This window comes from Indicator indicator, chromosome 8 (genome assembly GCF_027791375.1).
Source record: "Indicator indicator isolate 239-I01 chromosome 8, UM_Iind_1.1, whole genome shotgun sequence".
NCBI classification, from domain to species: Eukaryota; Metazoa; Chordata; class Aves; order Piciformes; family Indicatoridae; genus Indicator; species Indicator indicator.
Window position 1 is genome coordinate 1,744,922 of NC_072017.1, and position 25,646 is coordinate 1,770,567.

Here is a 25,646-nt window from a genome sequence, read left to right on the forward strand (position 1 = left end):
ACAGCCCCAACTCCTGCAGCCTGTTTGAGCTCAACTGCTGCACCATGCTAACAGTAGAAACTAGGTGAAAAGGAAATAGCTGAATTCATCTTCAACTCTCTTAATCTCCTTTGAAGATTTTTTTTTTTTTAATCTCAACAGGAATATAAAAAAAAAAAAAAAAAGAAAAAAGGCACCACAGTGTGACTGTGGCTAACACCATCTTGAGGGGACAAATGAGCAGGAGATGGGGAGCTACTGAGCAGGACAGCTTGGTGCCAAGAGCAAGCAGGGAGCTGATGTGCCACCAGCTTCATCTGAATATTCAGGCAAGTTTAGTCAAATGGTGCCACCTTGTCCTGGCACATGTCCCTCTCCTCTCCTGTAAATCAAGCCCTGGCACACAGCACACGTCGTGTCACTTGCCTTTTCCTGTTGGAGGAAGAGAGGAAAAAAAAAAAACATTTCTGCACATTTGGGAGACATCTGCATTTTAAAGCCACAATAGCAGGGAATGGAGATGGCTGTGCCCTTCAAAAAGTAAATGCCAGGATCTTTCCCTGGAATCCTTTGTGCTCTGCCCTCACTAGACTTGGGAGTCTTAGGAGCACAGCCACATGGGTCAAGGCAGAAGCATTGCACAGACTGAAGGTATCCACCAGGTCCCTGGAGGTGGCAGAGATTTAGTAATGCTCCTGCAACTGCCAATGTGAGTTTCCTGGCTGCTCATGGCCTGGAGGAAAAGCTTTCTAGGACCAGGGTGGTGTGTGGCAGTTAGCAGTTCACATTTGCCAGACAGTCTGGGGGCAGGGGGAGCTGTGTGGAAACAGAATGCATTTGGGAAACCATGAGCAGGAGTGGAAGGCAGGGTAAGTGCAGCACAAGTGGGCAGAGGAGTGGGCTGTGCCAGGCTGGAGATAGGGCACAGGGAGGCAGGCAGAGGAACCAGGCTGCTTTGCAGACCTAACTCTGAGGTGCAGACCTTAGTGGGGCAAAGCAAAGCCTATGGGAAGAGTGGCAGCTGTAGAGGAGCTCAGCCAGGGGTGAGTCTGCTTTCCCTTCTGCCCACTGCTTTCACTTGCAGACCTGGAAAGTGCTTGGCACTGCTGCTTTGTCCCTGGGAGGAGCCTGGGCAGTGGCCACTGGAACACCTCCTGTAAACCCTCCCTAGCACCCTCCATGCCCATGCAGACCCCTCAGCCCTACTCAGCCTGCCTGGGTGGTGACTGTCCCAGGACAGTCACAGAGCAGCATCTGGACCTCTCAGCTCCACAGCAGTGGCTCCCAACCTGGTGTAGCTACCATTAGCCAAGAAGTCTGAACTCAGGAGCAAAGGCTGAGTTTTCCATGGAGAGTATTTGGCTCCTAGATGAGAGGGTTGGTCATAGCAGCAGGGACTGTGCTAGATGGCATCAAATACAAAGTTCACCTTGCCAATGGCAGATTGAAGTAGAAAAGGTGATCAGAAAGAAAAACTCCTCAAAACCTCAAAGGTCATGTCTCTGGCTTGATAGAGAATGAGGTTCTTCTCTAGTAGTAGGTAATTCTTGTTCTGTGGAGCAGAGGCTTTGTGAAACATCACCAAAGACTACCAAAAGTCAGAGAAGGCCAAACCCTAGAGCCTCACAGAAGATAACACTGAGTTCAGGCTCCCAGTGCCTGAAGGGATCCTGCAGGATCCTCTTCGGTGCAATGCAGAAGAATATTCTGTGGAGACATGACAAATACCTTTATGCTCTGGCGGGGGGGTTGGACTGGATGATGTAGTGTGTACAGGTCTGGAGCCCTCAATATAGGAAGGACATGGACCTGATGAAGCAGGTCCAGAGAAAGGCTATGAGAATGATCAGGACATTGGAGCATCTCTGCTACAAGGACAGGCTGAGGGAGCTGGGGTTGTTCAGTCTGGAGAAGAGGAGGCTCCAGGGAGACCTAATAGAAGCATTCCAGTACCTGAAGGGGGTCTACAAGAAGGGTGGGGAGAGACTTTACAAAAGCCTACAGTGACAGGACGAGGGGCAATGGCTTTAAGCTGGAGAAGAACAGATTCAGACTGGATGTTAGGAACAAGTTCTTTACTATGAGGGTAGTGAAACACTGTCACAGGTTGCCCAGGGAGGTGGTTGAGGGCCCTTCCCTGGAGGTACTCAAGGTGAGGCTTGATGAGGCTGTGGGCAACCTGATCTAGTTGGGGATGTCTCTGATGACTACAGGGAGGTTGGACTAGATGACCTTTAGAGGTCCCTTCCGGCCTGGACCATTCTATGATTCTATGATCTCTTGAGGTCCCTTCCCACCTCTACTGTACTGTGATACTGTGATAACCAAGGCTGATTTATTAATTAGTAAGAGCCTCACTGCCTGTTTTTAATGTGTCTGTACAGTAGCTCTGCACAGTTGAAGTTTTACTCTAATTTATGTTTAGAGCACTGCTCTTGGGAAGCAGGGATCAGCAGTTCCAATTCTGCTGGGACCTCCAGTTTCAATTCTACAGGCTGAGGGAGCTGGGGGTGTGCAGCCTGGAGAAGAGAAGACTCTGGGGGGACCTTAGAGCTGCCTGCCAGGACCTGAAGGGATCCTGCAGGAAGGCTGCAGAGGGACTTCTCCTCAGGGGGTCTAGAGACAGCCCAAGGGGGAATGGTTTGAAGCTGAGGCAGAGCAGGGTTAGAGTGGAGCTGAGGAAGAAGTTGTTGAGGAGGAGGGTGGTGAGACTCTGGCACAGGCTGCCCAGGGAGGCTGTGGCTGCCTCCTGCCTGGGGGGTGCTGAAGGCCAGGCTGGATGAGGTCTTGAGCAGCTGAGTGTAGTTGAGAGGTGTCCCTGGGCATGGTGGAGAGGTTGGAGCAGATGATCTCTAAGGTGCCTTCCAACCTGAGCCATTCTGTCATTCTAGAAACTTGCCCCTCTGGATCTTTAGCCAGGCCATGCCCAGGCTGATGAAGTGCCCATATGAATCCATTTCAGAGGCAGGATCACAGCAAACATCTCCTGACAGCAGCTGGCCTTACAAGGACGCCTCTCTCATGATGGCAGAGCCTTGAGATAGATGCCTGCATTTGGGAAGCATTTGTCACTTTGAATTGCCATGCTGGGACAGGAGTTCAGAACACCCTTGGGACGCCCAAACTTTGCTGTCTAACTGACAGCTGTCTTCAACTTTGCTGTCTTCAACCTGAAAACCAGTCTGTTCAGAAGCAGCATTCAAGGAAATGCTTTGCAGCATTTATTTTCAAACATCTGAGCTGACTTGGGGAAAGCAGAAGTATTTTTCTGTATCACCACAGCAGGTACTTCTCAAGGGACATAGAAGGGAATTGCTCCTAAGGTAAAGAAAGAGTTGTTTTCAGCTGGCTAATGATGAGAAGAAATTGCCTGTGAGAGTTGGGATTGGCAAATCCTTGCTTTAAATGTAAAGAGAGAAGGTTTGCAGAGCATGGCTCCATGGTGGGACAGTGATATCACCATTACCCCTGTGCCCCTTCTGTTGCAGAACTGATCTACAAACTGCACCTCATGACAGCTCAGGATGAAGGGTCTCATGGAGCCAGGGATCAGCAGTATGTTTTCAAATAATTGTCAGGGTGGGAAGGGACCTCAAGGAGCATCCAGTTCCAACCCCCCTGCCATGGGCAGGGACACCTCACACTACAGCAGGTTGCTCACAGCCACATCCAGCCTGGCTGCAAAAACCTCCAGGGGTGAGGCTTCCACCACCTCCCTGGGCAACCTGTGCCAGTGTCTCACCACCCTCATGGGGAAGAATTTCTTCCTAGCATCCAATCTGAATCTCCCCACTTCTAGTTTTGTTCCATTCCCCCCACTCCTATCATTACCTGACACCCTAAAAAGTCTTGGAGCCCCCTTCAGATACTGGAAGACCACAAGAAGGTCTCCTGGAAGCCTTCTCCTCTCCAGACTGCACAACCCCAACTCTCTCAGGCTGTCTCCAGAGCAGAGCAGCTCCAGCCCTCTGCTCATCCTCGTGGCCCTTCTCTTGGACACCTTCCAGCACCTCCAGATCCTTCCTGTAAGAGAGGCTCCAGAACTGGACACACAGCTCCAGGTGTGGTCTGAGCAGAGTGGAGCAGAGGGGGAGAATCCCCTCCCTGGCCCTGCTGGCCACACTTCTCTTGCTGCAGCCCAGGCTCTGCTTGGCTCTCTGGGCTGCAAGTGCTCACTGCTGGCTCCTGTTGAGCTTCTCCTCCACCAGCACCCCAAGGCCTTTTCTTCGGGTCCCTGCCCAGCCTATGTTGTTTCTTGGGATTGCCCCCAACCTATCATGATTTTCCTTTTTACACCCAATAGTCATTTATTTACATTCTACCACATTCTGTTCAAGATCTGGGGAAAGTTTTCTAGGCACAGGCTGAAGCCACCAGAGCCATTAAAAGCAGTCCATGAAGGCATGCAGGCACCAGCAGCAATGCATGGGGAACTTAACCTCACAGTAAGCCAGGAATGAGTGTTTACTTTTAGGATTTCTGAGTCTCATCCTTCTCCTGCATGCCTGATTTTTAATGCTCTTCTGAATAATTCATTCTAAAAGCCTCTTTATTTTTCTTCTCCCCAGTTTAATTAACCTCTTGGTGCAGTTGGCAGGATTCCACCATAAGAGCATAATGCATTTTGCATTAGTGGGCAGCTCATGCTGAAAGCATCTGAGGGCAGCTACCAAAGAGTTAATGGAGTTCTGACTTCATTCCACTTTATAATGATGAATAATAACAGAACATTTTCTTTCTATGTCTGAGCTATATCTTAGGATCCCCAGGAGGGAGTAGTCATCCTTGCAAGTGTCACTGGCCAAACCTTGGCACAGGGCTCCCTGGCACTGAGGCAAGGGCAGCATCCTCCATTGGGTTTCTGTGGAGTTCTCCCTACCCTTCCCAAAAGGCTGCAGAAGGTGCCCAAAGGTGTGTTGGTCCTTTGTCATAACCTCAGGTGAGAGGTTCCTCTCCCCCTCTACTCTGCCCTGCTGAGGCCACATCTGGAATATTGTATCTACTTCTGGGCCCCTCACTTCAAGAAGGACCTCAGGGAACTTCTTGAAAGAGTCCAGCACAGAGCCACAAAAATAATTAAGGGAGTGGAACATCTTCCTTATGAGGAGAGCCTGAGGGAGCTGAGGGCTCTGTAGCTTGCAGAGAAGGAGCCTGAGAGGTGACCTCATTGCTATTGATAAAGATGTGCAGGGTGAGTGCCCAGAGGCTGGAGCCAGGCTCTGCTGGGTGATGCCCAATGCCAGCACAAGGGGCACTGGTGGAAGCTGAGGCATAGGAAGTTCCATGGAAACAGGAGGAAAATTTTTTTCCATGTGAGAGTGACAGAGCCCTGGAGCAGGCTGCCCATGGGGGTTGTGGAGTCTCCCTCTCTGGAGATACTCAAAACCCACCTGGCTGTGTTCCTGTGTGACCTGTTCTAGGTGTTCCTGCTCTGGCAGGGAGGTTGGACTGGATGAGCTTTTGAGGCCCTTTCCAGCCACTAACATTCTGTGATTCTGGGACTACAAAAATTATGAGGGATGCAATTGCAGCTTCAGAAGGTTCCTGACTGATAGGTGCCCTTGGGTTCCCAGGCTGAGCCTTTTTGGTTTCCTACCAATGGATGCCATTGACCATCCCAGATCAGAGAAAGAGCATTTGACCCTTTTGCTGCAAATTGTCAGTGATTATCAACAACTGTGTGAGCTAAAGCTCCTTGTTCAAGGAGCTGGGCTGCCTTCTGCACCAAGAAATGCTTTTTGTTTTTTACGTGGGGGTTGCTCTAACATATTAGTGGACAAGTCTTTATGCATGTCCCTGTAGGAAGCATCTCCTTATTTGCAACAAGTCTTCTCTTCCAGGGCTTCTAACTGACCTATGAGTGCCTGCAAACTCCCCTGCATCCTTTCCCAAAGTTTGGGGTTGTTATTTTCTCTTGAAGAGGTCAGGGAGTGATGATACAGAGGAATTAATGAAATTGTCCTTGGTTCTGTCTCCTGGATGGGGACACCAAAAGGAACTTCTGCATGCTGATGCCACCATAGCACATTAACTGCAGGGCCAGCTGTGCTGCAAAATCTCTCCTGTGCTGCACACTCCTGGAAGATGCAGGAGCAGCACACATCTGCACTAGCTTCAGAGGCAGAAGATCCCACTAATACCTTTTGCCATTTACAGCTTCATAGATTGCATTGGGTTGGAAGGAACCCTCAAAGGGCATCTTGTCTGACCCCTGCAGTTAGCAGGGACATTTCCAGCTGGATCAGCACAAGTTGGTTTGGTCTGGACTAATTACCTCCTGGCTGTCTACAACTACCTGAAAGGAGGTTTGTGGAGAGGTTGGTGCTGGTCTCTTCTGACAGGTAATTAGTGATAGAACAAGAGGGAATGGCCTCAAGCTTGTGACTGGGGAGGTTTAGACTGGACAGTAGGAAACGTTTTTTGAGAGCCAGAGTGGTCAGGGATTGGAATGTGCTGGGCAGGGAGGTGGTGGAGTCCCCAAGCCTGGCTGTGTTTGAAGGTGTTTTGGATGTGGTGCTTGGGGCTGTGGTTTAGGGCTGAGCCTTGTAGAGTAGGGTTCAGGGTTGGACTTGGTGATCCTGAGGGGCTTGTCCAACCTGAATAGTTCTGTGATTCTGTAGATTAAAGCCGAGTTTTTAGCTGGGGAAAGTGACATGGGCTTGAAATCAACTCTATAGCGTTTCAGGAAACAGATTCTCTCTTGCTGGTTTGTTGTTGGGGTTTTTTTCTCTCCCTTGTAACTTTCGCCTGGGTTCAGATTGTCAGTGCGTGGCAGCGGCGGTTATTGGCTGTTAATTATTTGATCCTTTCTTAAGATCCTCTTGTGCAACTTCTCGGTTATGCAATGACACAGCGGCAGGTTGCTCCAGACTGGGGCAGGCTCTCCGAGGAAGCCGGCAGTACCTTAGATAAGCGGCGGGGGTTGGCGGGGCCGGGGGCGGCGGGGCGCGGGGCGCCGCTCGGGCAGCGCTTCCTATGCAGAAGCCGCACCAGCGCCTCGGCTTCCTGAGCATCTGCAGCCCGCAGGACAGGCAGCTTTCCCAGTCAGGCCTTTGGCTTCCTTCCCACCGAGATGAAAATATAATAAACCACCTAGATCTTGCAACAGGGCTAAACTGAAACCGCCTGGGTCGGGGGGTTGCGCTTCTCTCTGTCTCTTTGTGGGCTCGGGCTGGCATGCACACAAATGAGTACCTCCTCAGCACTGCAGTGTTCTGGTGGGTCCCTCAGTGGCAGCCCAGCCCCTACCTTCTTTTTCACAGCATTCTCAGTTTGAAGTCCTTTGCAATTTTGACAAGAGGCAGCCCAGTACCACAAGTGTGACTTTTCAAAGGGGGGAAAAAAGTCCCTCAGAGGGTTCTGCTTGTGAAGAGCAAGTTTTCCTTGCCTGCAAGGCACTCCTGCCAGGAGGTACACCTCCCAGTTGTGGATTTCAAAGGTTTCCAGCTTGCCCCAATTTGAATCTCCTTGTTGAGTTTTCTAGCTGGGGATCAGCCTTCCAAAATCTCTAACAGCTTCATGCATCCATCTATGGGATAGCAGTGCAGTGTTGCAAGAAACCTCATCTGCAGAGCACAAACTTAATCTTCCACCATCAGTTACATCAGTCAGCCTCCTGGAAAGCTGAATTGCCAAGGGCAAACTCCCCACCTCTGTGTCTGTCAAACTGGGCTAATAACAATACTTACCTACATCACAAGGGTGTGTTTAGGATTAATTAGCCCTCCCCATGCCAAGGATGAATTTATCCCATTGCATTTGGGACTACCACTCATTAGTGATTATTTGTATAGCTAATTACTGTGTGGCCTGCCTGCTAATGTTTTCACACATGCACAGCAGACTTTCTGGCAGTAGCAGAAGTTCAGGGCAGATTTTGCCCAGCTTGGTCCTGCTTGGGTTTTCTTTTAAAGCTTATCTCTAAAGCAATCGTGACTGAGGCCCTAAGCAGTCTGAGCTGTCTGTCTGTATCCGGAATATTGTGTCCAGTTCTGGGCCCTTCAGTTCAAGGATGACCTCAGGGAACTGCTTGAAAGAGTCCAGCACAAAGACACAAAGGTGCTGCAGGCAGTGGAACATCTCCCTGTGAGGACAGCTGAGGGAGCTGGAGCTTGGAGCAGAGGAGCCTGAGGGCTGCCCTCAATGCTGGTAATAAAGATGTGAAGAGTGAGTGCCAGTGGTGGGAACTAGATGATCTTCAAGGTCCTTTCCAACCTAAACCATTCCATGAATCCAATTATTTCCTAATGACATTTGAGGATCTGTTTTCAAGCATCCTCTAGAAAAGGAAGTAGAGTGGGGTACAGAGAGATCTTGCCTCAAAACCAGGCTTGCAAATGTGTCTTCCAGCTGGTGGCATGCAGCTCAACGAGAAGCCTGTGTGTATAGCTTGGCCACATCAGGTCTGAGGTAACACTCACTTCCCAAAATTAATTGGAAACCTCACTTCCATTTCCAGAAGTCATTTGCAAACTGACTGAAACTCTTAATGGTCCACCCCCCACAGCTTCAGCAGTACCAGTGCTGCCTTTGGAGGCTTGTGTGATTCATTCAAGGCAGGTGAAGCAGTTTCTTCTGCAGAGAGCCAAAATTAACTGAAATTAATCCCTCTCCAAGATGCTTTTGAAGGTGGAAATTAGTTAGTGAAGTCACAAGAGCCCAGGAGATCAAAGGCTGGTGAGCACCTCGCTTGGGCTCCTTTCCCTCTTCTGGAAATACTCTCTGTGCATCACATGAAACTCTGCTGGTCAGTGAAAAATGCCTCCCTGCTTTGTCTCTCTGAGCTTGTGAACACAGCATCCTGTACATAGCACAGTGCTCTATACTGTTTGCACTCAGCAAATCCCTTTCCACTGGAAAATTGGCTCCCTGGCTTGGGATATGCATGACACATAGGAAGGATGTCTGTAATCACTTACACAAATGGCTATGTCCTTCTCTTCTTCCTGCTCCCTCCTGGTTGTCTCTCATGCTCAACCCCAACTGCATCTCAAAAGTGGGAAACAACAAGCTGGGAATTATTTTTCTCTCAGTCAGAATTAACATTTGGGGCTTGAGTACCATAAAAGCCAGGAAAATAAAACCCAAACAAAACCAACCCCAACCCTGCATTTACTAAAACCCTTTTCTCTGAAACTGTATTAATAATGTATGATCACACTTTGCAGATAATGCAATAATTGCTTGCTGGGTTCTGTAGCCAAAACCAAATCATCTTAGAGAGGTTTGACTTTTGCCTGCTGGCTATGCTTTGTGTCAGTTTCAGGGCAACAGATGTTGGTCTGCTTCTTGGGGTTCAACCAACAGGTCTGAGTTGGGAATGAATTACTGTAAACCTTCCACAGGCAGCCTGAAGGCTCAGGAGGGGGAAGAGGCACACACAAAGTCCAGGGTGAGAGGACTCAGCAGGCTGCAATTAGCATCACACAGGTTGCACACCTGGAGGATGCTCCTTCATACACAGAGGTGCAAATCCTCTTGTCTTTCAGGACTCTACAGTGATCCTGCTTCTGTGCCCCAGCAGGACAGAGTTTTGTGTAAGGTTTTAAATAACATGGCTCTTTCAATGAATAAATGGAAACCTAGGATGGCTCAGGTTGGAAGGGACCTCAGAGATCATCTTCTCCAACCTCCCTGCAGTCCACAGTGATGTTTCTCAACTAGACTCAGCTGCTCAAGGTTTCATCCAGCCTGGCCTTGAACACCTCCCTGGGCAGCCTATTCCAGAGTCTCACCACCCTCCTACTGAAGAACTTCTTCCTAAGATCCAGTCAGGAACACCTTTCAACAAGACTCAGCTGCTCAAGGCCTTATCCAACCTGGCCTTGAACACCCCACAGGCAATTTCTTTAATTTTTTTTGGTGTAGATAAGAGCATTTTGGAGTTGTCATCTCCTTTATTCATCTTTTGGGGTTTTTTTGTTTGTTTGAGTTTGTTGGTTGGTTGTTGGTTTTGGTTTTTTTTTTTTTTCCTCCACAGTGGCCAGACCTGAAGTGGGAGGCAATTTAGGGCTTGAAAAGAGAGTTGTGACCATCAGATGTAGTTGGCAGTGTAAATGGAGTCCCTTCTCCTCAGCTCCCACTTACTAGATCCTCATTCAGGGTGTTGCAATTAGATGAAGTAATGTCTGAGACTAAAAGAGGGAGAATGACATTATTCTTTCTCTTTTTTTCTGGTTTTTTTTGGGTTTTATTTGGTAAATAAGACATGAAAATGAAAACAGAGCAATGGTGCACTGGGAGAGGAAAGTGGGAGAAAAAAGTGGTCAGTTTGGTTAGTGAGAGGCCACTGGAAATCTCTTTCTAAACTAGAACTTGGGGTGGGAAAGGAGAAGAAAACAGTCCCAAAGATAGGGTTGGTCGTGGCATGCAGACTGAAGTTAAGAGCATCAAAAAGAAGAATCTGTGCCGGAGGAGGAGGAAGAGCTCTGTGCTCAGAAGTGACCCTGTACATTTCAAGTGGGAGATGAAGAGGACTCACTCTTACCCTGCTCCTGTGGGCATCTCTCCCATCCTGGCTGCACCACAGAGTGTCGTCCTTGTGCTGCTTCTGCCTGGGCCTCTGAGCACAAGGGAAGTATTCCAATAAAACTGCTAAATCCTGGGAGAGAAGCTTTAAAAAAGAAATTAGGAAAATAGGAGGCAATCTGTGCAGCTGTTAACCACCTGACTGAAGAGATGATTATTTTTTGTAGTCATTATCTACCTGATTTCTAAACCTCAGACCAGGATGAAATGTGGTTCAAAGGTGCTTGAATTGATCTTTGCCTTCTGTGCTGCTCTTCCCTGAACAACAGCAAATGTAGGGTAGGAAACTAAAACAGGAGGCTAGAGCTCACAGGATGTTAGGGGTTGGAAGGGACCTCCAAAGATCATCCAGTCCAAGCCCCCTGCCAGAGCAGCACCAGAGAATCCAGCACAGGGCACACAGGAACACATCCAGATGGGGCTTGAAAGTCTCCAGAGAAGGAGACTCCACAACCTCTCTGGGCAGCCTGTTCCAGTGCTCTAGGACCATCACAGTGAAGAAGTTCCTCCTCCTGGTGAGGTGGAACCTCCTGTGCTGGAGTTTCCATCCATTGCACCTTGTCCTATGCCAGTGTGCAAGTGAGCAGAGCCTGTCCCCTCCCTCCTGACCCCCAGCCCTCAGATATTGATAGACATTGATCAGATCCCCTCTCAGCCTTTTCCTCTCCACACTAACCACCCCCAGGGCTCTCAGCCTTTCCTCACAAAGTAGTGCTCCAGTCCCTTCAGCATCCTGGTAGCTCTCTGTTGGACTCTCTCCAGCAGATCCCTGTCTCTCTTGAACTAGGGAGCCCAGAACTGGATGCAATATTCCAGGTGAGATCACATCAGGGCAGAGTAGAGGGGGAGGAAAACCTCCCTGGGTCTGCTGGACACCCTCTGAATGCCCCCCAGGACCCCATTGACCTTCTTGGCCACCAGGGCACATTGCTGTCCCATGAAGAACTTGTTATCCCCCAGCACCCCCAGGTCCTTCTGATCTGTGCTACTTCTTGATTCCAGCTGGTTCTTCACAGCCAGCAGCACCAAGTCTTCCCTGCTCGAGGACCGTATGCTGCTCTGTGTGTGTGTGTCCAAGGGTTGCCTCCTGAGTTGAAACCTTCTTTAAAGAAATGTAATGGGAACTACCTCTGCTTCAAGAAGGCCCTTAATGGAACTGCACAGGCATCAGTGCTAGGCCTGGTTTTATTTAATACACTTCATAATTCATGACCTAGAATTTTACAAAGGAGTCAATTAATTATGGCTGAGGAAAAAAAAACCAAACCAAACCTGGAAGGTACATTGCTATGCTGCTGCCAGCAGTTAAACTCAAGTATTGCTTTGCCAGGAGGATTTGTTTTTTCCTTTCTTCCAGCCACAATTACAAGTGCAATTACCCTGGGCTGCTCCTTTTGTCCCCAGAGCTGCTCCTTCAGGCTGTGGAGCTGGGTGCCATCAACCCCTCAAGGTGACTCTCAAGGGGGTTTTGTGTCTGCTGGTGATGCCTGAGCCAGGCTGTCTCAGGAGCTGGGTGACAGTGCCTTGAATTGGGTTGTTCAGCCTATGCAGAACAGTTTCAGAATCCATGGCTTAAAGCCCTCAGCACATCCAGCCTCTCCACTTTTATCCTTTCTAGATCCTTCTTCCCACATTCTTCAGGGGCAAGGATGGAGGAGAAGGGGAGCAGATGCACAAGGGCTACAGGCTGGTGCTGGAAAGCACTGGTGAGGATGTACTGAAGAAGCTGCTTTGGCAGCAGCCATCCCAGTAACAGTGCAGAGGACAGCTCAGAGGCAAGCAGGGAGTTTAGCAAGCTGGATCTGTGGGCAGCTGATAGAAGAGTTATTTTGGTGGACTGCTTTTGCTTTGCCTTTACAAAAGGCTTCTGGGCAGCAGGATGAAACAATGCTGCACAGTGGTGGAAGGAGAATAAATCTTATGAGGAATGACTGAGGGAGCTGGGGATGGTTAGTTTGGAGAAGAGGAGGCCGAGAGGAGACCTCATTGCTCTCTGCAACTACCCTAAAGACATTGTGGAGAGGTTGGTGCTGGTCTCTTCTGACAGGTAATTAGTGACAGAACAAGAGGGAATGGCCTCAAGCTGCCACTGGGTAGGTTTAGATTTGACATTAGGAAGAATTTTTTCCCATCAAGAGTGTTCAGGGATTGGAATGTGCTGGGCAGGGAGGTGGTGGAGTCCCCAAGTCTGGCTGTGTTTGAAGGTGGTTTGGATGTGGTGCTTGGGGCTCTGGTTCAGGGGTGACCCTTGCAGAGTAGGGTTAATGCTTGGACTTGGTGATTCTGAGGTTCCAGCCTGAATGTTTCTGTGATTCTGTGAAACCTGAAGTGTTTCTTCTTCTTCTTCTTGTAAAGTCTCCACACTGTCTGTCATGCATAGTCATGGCATCATATGCATAATATACATAAGTCATCATGCATAGGCTTTGAGCTGGCTGTCAGCTCAGCCCTCTGCAGCCCACTTGCTACACCTGGGGTAAGAATTCTATGGAGTGTGTCTGCTGGGAGGTGCTAGACTGATGTTCAGGAATGGCCTTTTCAAGTTCAGCATAGACGTAGCTGGGAGACATTATCAGACAAATCCAACCCCTCTCATCTGGTGTTTATCAAATACACTTGCTTGCTTTTTCCCCACTGCAGCAGATGGTACCCAAAATAAGAAATGACCTGGAACCTCCTTACCAACTGTACCAAGTCTGCACAGAGCTGCTCAGGGAAGCAGGGAAATAGGATTTGCCTTGTTTTCTTTTTGCTTACTTTTTAGTCTCTTAGGGGGAGAGGGGAAAAAAAAAAAGAATTTTCCTGGAAGATACACATGAAAAAAATTACTCAGTGTGACACTGGGCAGGGTGGAAAGGCTGAAGAAGTGCCCAGCCTCGTGCTCCAGGGTAGCAACCATCACTGAGTGCTTTGGGGTAAGGAGACACATCCCTGCTATCAGGCAGCTATTCCCAAGGTGCTCGTGATGGCTGACTCGCTCCCAGCCTCCCCTGAAGCAGCTGATGGGAGTGCTGCCTGAGCCTGCAATGCTGAATGGCAGCATTCATTTCCCAGGGACAGAGCTGGAGCTTCAGATGGTGCTGGGTAAGTGTCCTGATGTCATCTGAGGTGAAGCTCAGTAAGGACAAGTGCAGGGTCTTGCAACAGGGGAGGAATAACAGCAGGCACCAGAACAGGTTAGAGGCTACCCTGCTGGAAAGCAGCTCCATGGAGAAAGACCTTGGAGTGCTGGTGGGCAGCAAGTTCTGCATGGGACAGCAATGTGCCCTTGTGGCCAAGAGAGCCAACGGCAGCCTGGGGTGCAGCAAGAAAAGTGTGGCCAGCAGGGCTGGGGAGGTTCTGCTGCCCCTCTGCTCTGCCCTGCTGAGACCACAGCTGCAATCCTGTGTCCAGTTTGGGGCTTCCCAGTTCAAGAGAGACAGAGACCTGCTGGAGAGAGTCCAAGAGAGAGCCAGGAGGATGCTTAGGGGACTTGAGCATCTCCCCTGTGAAGAGAGACTGAGAGCCCTGGGGCTGTTTAGTCTGGAGAAGAGAAGGCTGAGAGGGGATCTGATCAATGTCTCTCAATAGCTGAGGGGTGGGGGTCAAGGGGAGGGGGCCAGGCTCTTCTCACTGGTGTGCAGTAATAAGACAAGGACCAAGAGGTTCAAGCTTGAACATAGAAGATTTCACCTCAGCATGAGGAGAAACTTCTTTACAGTGAGGGTGCCAGAGCCTTGCAGCAGGCTGCCCAGAGAGGTTGTGGAGTCTCCTTCTCTGGAGCCTTTCCAACCCCACCTGGATGCATTCCTGTATAGACTACCCTGGGTGACCCTGCTCTGGCAGGGGGATTGGACTGGATGATCTCTCGAGGTCCCTTCTAAGCTCTAACATTCTGTGACCATTCCTCCTTCCCAGCCACCAGGGTTCTTGGGGAATACAGCTCAGGGTAATCTTCCTCCAACATTCCAGAGGGTGCCCATCTCTAACCCTTCTCTGGTTTTGGTGTTGTGCTCTATGGATCATGGGAGCTGGCAGCCAAATCTCCCATTCCCACTGTTTTCTCCTGCTGTCATGAGTTACAGAGGAGAAGGATATGCACAAAGCACAGGGCTGGCATGGTGCCAAGCTCAGAATCACAGAACCATTCAGGTTGGAGAAGCCCCTCAGGATCACCAAGTCCAACCCTGAACCCTACTCTACAAGGGTCACCCCTAAACCAGAGCCCCAAGCCCCACATCCAAACCACCTTCAAACACATCCAGGCTTGGGGACTCCACCACCTCCCTGCCCAGCACATTCCAAGCCCTGACCACTCTTGCTGGGAAAATGTTTTCCTTACTGTCCAGTCTAAACCTACCAGTGGCAGCTTGAGTCTCTCCTCAGTGAGAGGAGACCAGCACCAAGCTCTCCTCTGGGCTGGAGGCAGTGGCTGTGTTGCTCTGCAAGGCTTGCAGGCAGCAGGCCAGGAAAGATCCTTCTTGATAACTGTGGTGGTATTGGTGAAGGTATTTCTCTTGTCATAGAAGTGGCTTAAGCTGTTTCTCATGTAACCTAAGTGGCTCCTAGGAGTATCCAAGTACTAGAGGATAAATGGAGGGGGTTGTAATTCGTTCTCTCCAGCTGGTTAATAGATATTTTCTTTATCCTATGTAATTACATTACTAATGGCCCTGCACTGTAAAGGTAAAATACTTGGACCTTCCAAAAGGATCCTCATTTTTCTCTCCCCAACTCTAAACTAAAGGCAAAGAGCCAGAAAGCAGGTGTGGTAGTCCTAAATAATTTCCTGCCATGAAAAACATGACCAAGCAGAGTTCTCCTCCAGCCTTCTCCTCCTTACCTTCAGCCTGGAGAAGAGGAGACTCAGAGGGGACCTCAGCACTCTCTACAACTACCTAAAAGGAAGCTGTAGGCAGGTGGGGGTCAGGCTCTGCTCCCAGGCAACTTGTGACAGGACAAGAGGCCATGGTGTGAAGAAGCTGTGCCAGGGGAGGCTTAGGTTGGATGTTAGGAAGCACTTCTTGACAGAAAGGCTGATTGGGCACTGGGGTGGACTGCCCAGGGAGGTGGTGGAGTCATCATCCCTGGAGGTCTGTAAGAAAAGCTTGGCTGTGGCACTTGGTGGCATGGTTCAGCTGCTGTGGTGGTGTTAGGTCACAGGCTGGACTGGATGATCTCAGAGGGTTGTTTTTTTTTTTTCAGTCTCAATCACTCTGTGATTCTGTAACTGATGTTTTGAATGCCCTTTGCTCGGAACAGATGACAAAAGCAGGTCCAAACCACCATCACATGGTCCTTGGCATGGTGTTCCTTGGGGCAGAGGCACGAGTGCTGGGCTGCTCCTGAGGAGGCAGATCCATGCATGCCTTGTGCTGGGCACACATGACCATCACAAGGCCTGGGGCTCCTGCGTCATTGCAACCAGGATCCTTAGAGGGAAATCTGTTCCTCCAGCTCTTGAAAGAAGAGGCCAGAGGGGGGTTGGAGGACAGTGCCTTCTGCAGCTGCCCTGCACTAACTGATGCACACTCACAGCCCAAGGAGGGGACCAGAGCCTCCTGCTGCTAGAGAGAACCCTGAGCAGAGGATTTTCCCCTGGGCTTTCATACAAGAGTCCGAAGCACTAAGCAGCAAGAGCTGAGCGTGGTCAGGTAACTGCAGCAAGGAGCCATGACAAAAGAATACATTAAAAGACAAAGTAGATTAAAGAACTTCTTGTTTGTGTGTTTTCTAATTCCCCAGCTCCTTGGGGCAGAGGCTGTAAGGAAGCAGGTAATAGGCTCCCTGTTGGGATTAACTGGCAGAGTAAGAGAGGCCACCTGGGAGGAAAAATCCCCTGGGTTAACTTCTGCACTCCTAGAGAAATTCCTGTCCCCCTGCCAAGGGCTGGTGGCTTTTCTGCAAGGGGCTGCTGAGAGAGAGTGTGCCTGAACTCCTTGAAGTGCTGCCCATGGCTCCAGGTGAAAAGCTGGCTGGGGGTGCCCAGGGCCAGTGCTCCTGGGGATGCTCACCCCTGTGCTGGGATCCCAGCACTCCTGATGCCCTGGGTCCTGATGATGCATCCCTGCAGAGGCTGTGCAGGCAGTGCAGTGAGACATGCATGGCATGGGGAAGGATCTTGCAGTGTGCCAGGCATGGTGAGCAGGGATCTTGCAGTCACATTTTTAGCCTGAAAAATCCTTGGCAGTATAGTGCAGGCAGTGCAGTGTGGCATGCATGGCATGGAAAGATCTTGCAATCATATTTTTAGCCTGAAAAAGCAGCAGCAGCAGGGTGCAGGCAGTGCAGTGTGCCAGACATGGTGTGCAGGGATCTTGCAGTCATATTTTTAGCCTGAAAAATATTGTTTGGTTTTCTCCACTTACTTCCATGGCCCAAAGCAGCTTGGCTCTTCTTGCTGCAGCTCTGCAAGTGAAACACAAACTCAAATATCTCTCTGGAGATATTCAAGACCTGTCTGAATGCATTCCTGTGTGATCTGCTCTAGGTGACCCTGCTCTGGCAGGGGGGTTGGACTGGATGAGCTTTTGAGGTCCCTTCCAGCCTCTTAACATTCTGTGAACTGCTTCCATGATTCAAAGGCACCTAAGAAACCCTAGGCTGGAGGGGAAGCAGAAAGCTGCAGGTCAGCTGTGTCCTCTGGGCTGCTGCTGGAGCTACCTCCTTGGAGCCCAGCACTCTACTTCTGCATGGTGGTTCCCCATCACCAGGCTCAGGCAATGCCTCTGAAATCTCCAGTGGCTTAACCATGAACTTTTGAAAGGTAATTCTAATCCTGGGATTCTATTACCTTCCTTTTGGGGGGGACCTTTACTGCTGCTGCTAAGATTTGTAGCTTTTCTGTGTGCCCCTAGGTGCCAGAAGCTTTTAGAGAAAAGAAAGAAAACTTGTAGAATGAGTTAGGGAACTAATTGTAGTGAAGCAGCTTGGCTTTAGCTGATTTAATTAGTTGCATCAAGAGAGTTCAAAGGATGCTACCAAACATTTTCTGCAAACATTTAATTCTCTTATTAAGAGAGAAGGTAGCTTAAAATATACTTAATTCCCATTCCTCTCCTCCTTTTTGGTGGCTTGGTGCTAACAGATTGAATAGGGGGGAAAAGAGAAAAAAAAGAGAAATGCAAACAACTTTTGAATGAAAAAAATGAATGAAGGGGGAAGTACAAAACATTTTTCATCTCATAAATGAGTTTGAATTGTTTTGCTAATTTAGCTGAAAAGAGGAAATGCCAAAAGCAGCATCAGGGAGGTCACTGTTGCCCTTTTAAAAATTTATTTTAAGGCACTGAAGAGGCCAAAGGCATGAAGAATGTCTTCCAATCCTTTCTTCCCCAAGCCACCAGGCAGCTAGACCCAGCCCCAGGTGAGCTGCCCTGCTCAGCACTTCTCCTACAACACTCAGCAGGCACATCAGATGTCAGGATTTTCACTCACCCAGAGTGAGTGCTCAGCTGTGCCACTTCTCTTTGGTGACCAAGGGACAATGAATATAAACTGCAGCACAGGAGGTTCCACCTCAACAGGAGGAGGAACTTCTTCATTCTGAGGGTCCCAGAGCACTGGAACAGGCTGCCCAGAGGTTGTGGAGTCTCCGCTGGAGACTTTCAAGCCCCATCCTGTGTGACCTGTGCAGGATTCTCTGGTCCTGCTCTGGCAGGAGGGTTGGATTTGATGATCTTTGGAGGTCCCCTTCTAAACCCTAACCTCCTGTGATGACCACACCAAACCCACCTACACGTATTAAGAGAGACCTTATTGCTCTCTGCAACTACCTGAAGGGAGGTTGTAGCCAGGTGGGGGTTGGTCTCTTCTCCCAGGTAAGCAGCAGCAGGAGGAGGGGACACAGTCTCAAGCTGTGCAGGGGGAAGTTTAGGCTTGAGCTTAGAAAGTTCTTCCCAGAAAGAGAGATTGGCCATTGGAATGTGCTGCCCAGGGAGGTGGTGGGGTTGATGTCCCTGGAGGTGTTTAAGAAGAGCCTGGATGAGGCACTTAGTGCCATGGTCTGGTTGATGAGAGGGTTTATTGGTTGGACTTGGTGATTCTCTGAGGTCTCTTCCACCCTGGTTGATTCTGTGTAAGAGCAAGGCCCACTGCCCACTGATGATGCTTGGAGCAGCCAAAAGCTCCTGCAGTGTAGCTCAGGGAAGTGCAGCCACCCACTGGTGCTGGTCCTTCTCAAAACCTGCTCCTCTGGGGGGGAAGCCAAAGTTTATTTTGCACTTTCTGCAGCTAGGGAAGCTACTGGAGATAACTTGCAGCCTGCTGTGTGCTGATCTGGAGGGGAAGCTGGAGGCTGTGCCTTCCCCCCTGGTGACCTGCTGGTTGGGTAGCATGAAACCTGCTTACCTAAACCCTCGTCTGCTGCTGCTGATGCTGCTCAGCCAGGAGCACACCCTCAAGGAGGTCCTTTGGGGTCAGCTCTTTGCTCCTGCCTGTCACAACTGAAAGGATTTCCATGGCACAGGCAAAAAAATCCTGTCACTGGAGCTGTGACTGCTACTAAATCATCTCTGCTGCCTGGCTGGCAGCTGACAGGTCTCAGCTACTGCCACCACAAGTGACCAATAGTCGATACCAGAGCAGGGACAGGCTGCCAGCAAGCAGAGCCTCAGGGCAATTCTGGGCCATAAACCTCTGAGCTGCAGAGTAATCTCTTCAGAAATTAGTGATCAGAAAACTTGGTGATTGAAGGTCAGCTGTCACAGAAGGTTCTGGAAATCACCAGAGAGTTGCAGAATAGGTTTCTCCATTTTTGTTAGAGCTTCAGGTCTAAAGCAGGGGACACACACACACACACAAAGGTCTATGCAAGTGCTCCTTGTCTTCTGCTGAGACTCAGAACTCCTCCCAGGACAAGCAGGAAGTTTCCTGATTTAGGAAGAGGGAAGTGTTTCACAGGATCTCAGGATGTTAGGGGTTGGAAAGGGCAGCCAAAGATCATTGAGTCCACCCCCTCTGCCAGAGCAGGACTGGAGCATCCAGCACAGGTCACACAGGAACACATTCAGATGGGGATGGAAAGGCTCTAGAGAAGGAGACTCCACAACCTCTCTGGGCAGCCTGTTCCAGGGCTCTGTGACCCTCCCAGTGAAGAAGTTCCTCCTCATGTTGAGGTGGAACCTCCTGTGCTGGAGTTTCATATCCATTGCCCCTTGTCCTATGCCAGTGTGCAAGTGAGCAGAGCCTGTCCCCTCCCTCCTGACCCCCCAGCCCTCAGATATTGATAGACATGGATCAGATCCCCTCTCAGTCTTGTCCTCTCCAGCCTGACCAGCCCCAGGGCTCTCAGCCTCTCCTCCCCAGGCAGTGCTCCAGTCCCTTCAGCATCCCGCTTCACTCTCTTGGTTCCTCCCTACCATGCAACCCAAATCAGGATGCTGGCATCCAGCCTCTCCAAGCAGTTGCTGTGATCATTTGGGCCTGGGGGGTGAGTGCTGTTCCCTGTAGACCTCTTCAGACACATCAGGTCTCTATCTACAGCCAACCTCCCCAAAGACATAAAGCAGAGACAAGAAATCAATGGAGCTGCTGCTGGTGGTGGTGTGTATGATACTGGGCACCAGCTTCGTGGGCACTGCTGTGCTTCCACAACCTTTCTTCTTCTCTCTGAACTTAGTCTCTTCACTTTGCAATTACTTTCCCAGGGAGGGGGTGGAGTCCCCAAGCCTGGATGTGTTTCAAGGTGCTTGGGATGTGGTTTAGGGGTGACCCTTGTGGAGTAGGGTTCTGGGTTGGACTTGGTGATCCTGAGGGGCTTTTCCAACCTGAATGGTTCTGTGATTCTCCTTGAGCTAGTAAAGAGAACAGAGGAAGGATCATTGTCCAGGCTGCAGTACAAAGGTGGGAGTCTCTTCTTAAGTCACATGAATGCTACAGCTGAGATGCTCCAAAGTGCCCTTGCTGATTGCAGGATCACAGAAGAAGTGAGGGTGGAAGCACCTCTGGAGGTGATCTGATCCAAACCCTCTGCTGAAGCACAGCCACCTGGAGCCAACTGCCCAGGACCATGCTCAGATGTTTTTGTAGTATCTTCAGGGCCTCCACAACCTCTCTTGGCAAGCTGTGCTCAGTCACCCTCCCAGTAACCTGCTTCCTGATGCTCAGAGGGAGCCTTCCCTCCTTCAGTTTGGGCACCACTGCAAAGAGCCTTCCTAAGTCTGCTTTACAACCTACCTTTGGGTGTTTGGTCTGTGCTGGTCCCAGTGGTCCATGCTGGCCACATGGTGGTGGATTCTCTTTATATCTGGGTGCAATAATGCCTCAAGGGACAATTAAAACACATACTAAATACCTTCCTGAAGTGCTTTTCCATGTAAGCTCTTGCTTTGAACTGGCATTAGAAATCAGGGGGAAATGGTCCATGTCACCATGAGCGGGAATGGAGGCAGTAAGTGCTGCAAGCCTTGGAGTAAGAAAATAGGAGAAGAGAAAGCAGAGAGGTTCTAGGTTGCTTCTGGAGCAGAAACATTACAGGAACATAAAATTAATGATGTGCTACCCAAATAAATACAGAAAATAGCTCCTTTGGCTATGCTAAATGAGAATTCACTAATTATTTGTAGCAGTTGAGATACTGGGATGCCTCAGCATGAAGCCTGTTTTGCTTGAAAAGGGGGAGGGGGATGTGAAGTGGGGTAAAAACTGCTTCAAAATCAGTCACTGTCTTGGTGTCTTCTGAAGCACTCTCAGAAAGCAATGACAGTGCAGTTGTGACAAAGCTTACACCTCCTAGCTCCTGACAAAAACTAGGTTTTAATTTCCTTGATTAGTGTAACCCAACAGAGCCAAGACCTGGGAGGAAGCAAAAAAAAAAACAAAACCAAAACCCAAAACAACAACAAAAAAAAGAGGAAGCTGTTTTACAGAAGAACCTGCAAGAGAGGAATAGTCCAAGGAGGTCTGCTGCCAGAACAGAAATGTTTAAGGACCAAAGCACTTGAGGTCTGTGTCTCATAGGAGTTAGCAGGGGGAGTTTGGTAGGAAAGTTCTAGAAAGCTTTGCTTGTAAGCTCAGTACTTGCTGTCAAACCCTGCACCAATCCTGCTGGTGAAAAGCCTAAAGCAGCAAAGGGTGAGACAGAGATTTCAGACCTGGAGTAGTTAAAGCAGAGGCTCTCCTCCTCACTTGTGGGACACCTGCTCAGCAAGGGAGGGAACTGCATTTGCTCTTTATGACACCTCCCAACCCGAGCGCTGCAAAGTGCCTCCCCTGCAGGGCTGCTTTTGGCCAGCCCAGCACAAGCTCCAGGTCCAGATGGAGATGGGTGACAGGAACTGGGCACAGAGCAACAGGTGTGGTCTGAGCAGAGTGGAGCAGAGGGGGAGAATCCCCTCCCTGGCCCTGCTGGCCACACTTCTCTTGCTGCAGCCCAGGCTCTGCTTGGCTCTCTGGGCTGCAAGTGCTCCCTGCTGGCTCCTGCTGAGCTTCTCATCCACCAGCACCCCCAAGGCCTTTCATTCAGGGCTGCTCTCCAGCCAGTCCCTGCCCAGCCTGTATCAGTGCTTGGGATTGCCCCAGCCCAGATGCATCCAAAGCAAACTTGACCCCTGTGTGGCCTGGCCCCAAGGTTTTGCTTCAACCCCCAGAACTGATTCAGACTTAGCATGAAAAAAAACCAACAACATTCCACCTTTAACAAAGTCCACAGCAGCAGCAGCATTTTTTTTTTAATACATATTTACAACTTTATTTGGACTTTTCTGAACTGCAATTCTACAACCAAGCAACATATCCAGAAGTGTTTATTCATAAACTTTCAATCACTTACATATTTATACACAGAGGGTTGGGGATTTGGTTTTGGTAATTTTTTTTTTTGCATATATATATATATGTATATAAAAAAATAGTTTTGAGACTCAAGGACTGAGAAGAGTCAAAAGGACATTATTGCTACAGTTCCATATTAACATAAAAAAAAAAAAAAACAAAAAGAGGAGGAAAAAGAAAAAAAAAAGGGCAGAAACCCATTCAAAACACTAAGCCACTGCAAAATTAATCTTAACACACCCACACCCCCCCCCCCTTTAAAATTATAAAAATATACATTTCAGGAACAAAACCAAACCAAAACCCAACCAAAAGCCCCACAAAACCTTTCAGCTAAGTGTCTGTAAAGTACCGAGACATCTAGAATGAGCAGAAATATTTTGCCTACAGCTGCTCTGAAAGCCAACATGTTACAAAAGAGCTTTTATAGCATCAAAACTGACAAAAAAAAAAAACAACAAACAATCAAAAGGAAAGGAAAATAGCTCAATCACAAGGATGCATGGAGAGTGCCTCCAAACAACTGGCTAACTTTGGAAAGGTGCAACAGCCTAAGGTTAAGTTCAGTGCAAATGGCTTAATTTGGGACTTCAAAGATGAAATTCCTGGAACAAGAAACCAAATGCACGGTCACAGGAGGAGAGGGGATTCAACACAAGCCCCAGATACTCCTAGGAGGAGAGTGGTATCCAACACAGCCCCTAAATAGTCATAGATGGAAAGCAGTATTCAACACAACTCCTAAATAATCCTAGAAGGAGAGTGGTATCCAACATAACCCCTAAATACTCCTAGGAGGAGAGTGGTATGCAACACAGTCCCTAATTATTCATAGATGGAGAGTAGTAGTCAACACAGCCCCTAAGTAATCCTAGAAGGAGAGTGGTATCCAACACAGCCCCTAAATACTCACAGATGGAGAGCAGTATTCAACACAATCCCTAAATATTCATAGATGGAGAGTGGTATTCAACACAACCCCCAAATATTCATAGATGGAGAGTGGTATTCAACACAGCCCCTAAATACTCCTAGGAGGACAGTGGTATCCAACGCAGCCACCAAATATTCCTAGATGGAAAGCAGTATCCAACACAACCCCTAAATACTCCTAGGAGAAGAGTGGTATCCAACACAACCCCCCCCGTCTGCTACCACTGTGTGTATTTTACAACCAAGCCTTGCATTTGGGCAGCTGGTTCCACATTTCAATCTCTTGTAAACTCAACCAAACTCCTGCTGAAGTACAAGTTAACAGAGTGCTTAAGTGCATTGTAAATAAAGAGGTACTCAACTAGTACTCTGCCTCTGATAAACGCTTCTCTCAAGGCCTTTACTCATTCCTAGGTGATGGAAACAAAAGAAGAAAAGAAACTCAGCAGTGTCTCTGAAACTGCTTGAGCACAAGCCTAGGCTCAGCCAACACTGCCCCAAAGCCTGGGGTCTGTCAGAGAAGACTGAAGGGATACTTTTATCCCATTTGTAAACTCAGTGCTTCCCAGTTAGGCTCTTTTTGTTATCATCTCTGGACTGCTACAGAAAGATGAAACTACCTTGGGTAGAGAAAAACAAACAAACAAACAAACAAAAAAAACCCCAAACCAAACCAGCCCTTTGCAGTTTGCAATATCCAAAGCCTGCCTGTGGGAAAAGTTCACCTGGGTGGGACAAGATAAAGAAAAGCGCTCCCCCCCCCGCCCCCAACCCCCCAGGAGGGAATGGTTTGCCTCTGCTGTGGCTCAGATAAGGTGAGTGGTTAAACAGCCTTCCCTCCAGACACATGGCTTGGTGGAAGCAGTCCTCAACTTGTATTTTGACCAGCTTGGTAGGGCTCACCTAGCTTTGGTGAACACCTTGGGATGTGACTAGAGAGAGAAAAAAGCATCGAAGCCTTCAGTGCCCAGGGCAGGGCAGGGGTGAGAGTGGTTCAGGCCATGCCCACTAGAAGTTTTGTGAGTGCATGAGTGGGACATGAGGACAAAGATCTATGCTCCCTTCTCCCCTCTGGTTCAAAGCCCAGCACTCCTGGGAGGCGTTGCTGCTCTGCAGATCAACTTTGCATGGCTCTCAGTGCCTTCACCTCTCTTGCCCAGGTACACCCAGCCCCCTTGCTGGCCTCCAACCTCTGACATCTGCCTGGGGAAGCGTCTCAGGCTCAGCTGGACATGGAAAGGGCTTTGCAAAGCCATTAGCTTCATATTCATTTATTTCTTAAATTCAGCAAGACAAGGTCGACCAGAAAAACGACTCTGTGCCTTCCAGGCATGGATCCACAGCAGCTTCACTGCAGATTTGGCTTGATCTGCAGCCACCTCATTCCACACTCCCGGCTCAGCACTGCTCTTGTTGTTGTTTTGGGGTCTTTTTTTTTTTCCTTCAAGATCTGTCTCTCTACTGCAAGCACACACAACACAGCAAACTATATACAGCTTCAGTTAAGGTTGCAAGGAGGCCTGGAACCGTGCTCAGCAGATTAAGTTTCCGTGCAACGGTGTGTGGCAAAGGACAGTATTACAACAATGCCTCAGCTACACAGTGGGAGTAGTGAGTGAAAATAAAAGGAAGAGAAATTACTGAAGTCGTCCCTCTCTCACCCCCTGCACAATACAAACAGCCAAAACACATCTGGGCTCCTCTTCTTGCAGGTGCCACTCAAGCATCCTCACGCACCAGGAGAGGCTGAGTAGACGAAGCGCTGCTGCCCACAGAGTTAATCCTCACCGAGTGGTCAGGGGCGTTGCCTTGGCTGGAAGCTGGAGTGGAGAAGTTTGCATACACCTGCAGAAGCCAAGGACCACGGTCAACACTCTGCAGAACACTCCCTGGAGAGCTCTCCTTTCCTAGCCTTTTCCCACTGTGTGCCACAGAAGGGTTCCATACCACCACAGAATGGGTTCTGTGTTGGAAGGGACCTCCACAGGTCATCCAGGCCAACTCCACTGCACTCAGCAGGGACATCCTCCACTAGATCAGGTTGCTCAGAGCCCTGTCCAGCCTCACCTTGAATATCTCCAGGACAGGGCCCCAGCTATCTCCCTGGGCAACCTGCTGCAGTGTTCCACTACCGTCATGGTGCAGACCTGGGTTCTTCACATCCAATCCAAATCTGCTCTGCTCTCATTTCAAATCGTTGCCCCTTGGCCTGTCACTGCAGGCCTTTGCAAACAGTCCCTCTGCAGCCTTCAGGTCTAAGGTCTCCCTGGAGCCTTGCCTTCTCAAGGCTGCCTCAGCCTGTCCTCACAGCAGAGCTGCTCCAACCCCCTGACTCATTTTTGTGGCTGCAAATCTAAAGAGAATTTCAAAAGGTCTTGGTCTCAGCTGCTCTAGAACCTCAATCTCTGTTATTAACAAAACCACAGCTCCCAACTGCACACTAAATTTCAATTGAA

General features: G+C 49.3%; 1 protein-coding gene across 1 annotated transcript in view; it reads right to left on the minus strand.

Moving 5' to 3' along the window:
- Positions 1-24,909: 24,909 nt before the first annotated feature.
- KIT (KIT proto-oncogene, receptor tyrosine kinase) overlaps positions 24,910-25,646 on the minus strand; it is a 78,091-nt gene continuing 77,354 nt past the window's right edge. Inside the window, exon 21 of the mRNA XM_054383291.1 lies at positions 24,910-25,035. Within this exon, the coding sequence (XP_054239266.1) occupies positions 24,910-25,035 (126 nt within the window). The remainder of the gene's footprint in view (positions 25,036-25,646) is intronic.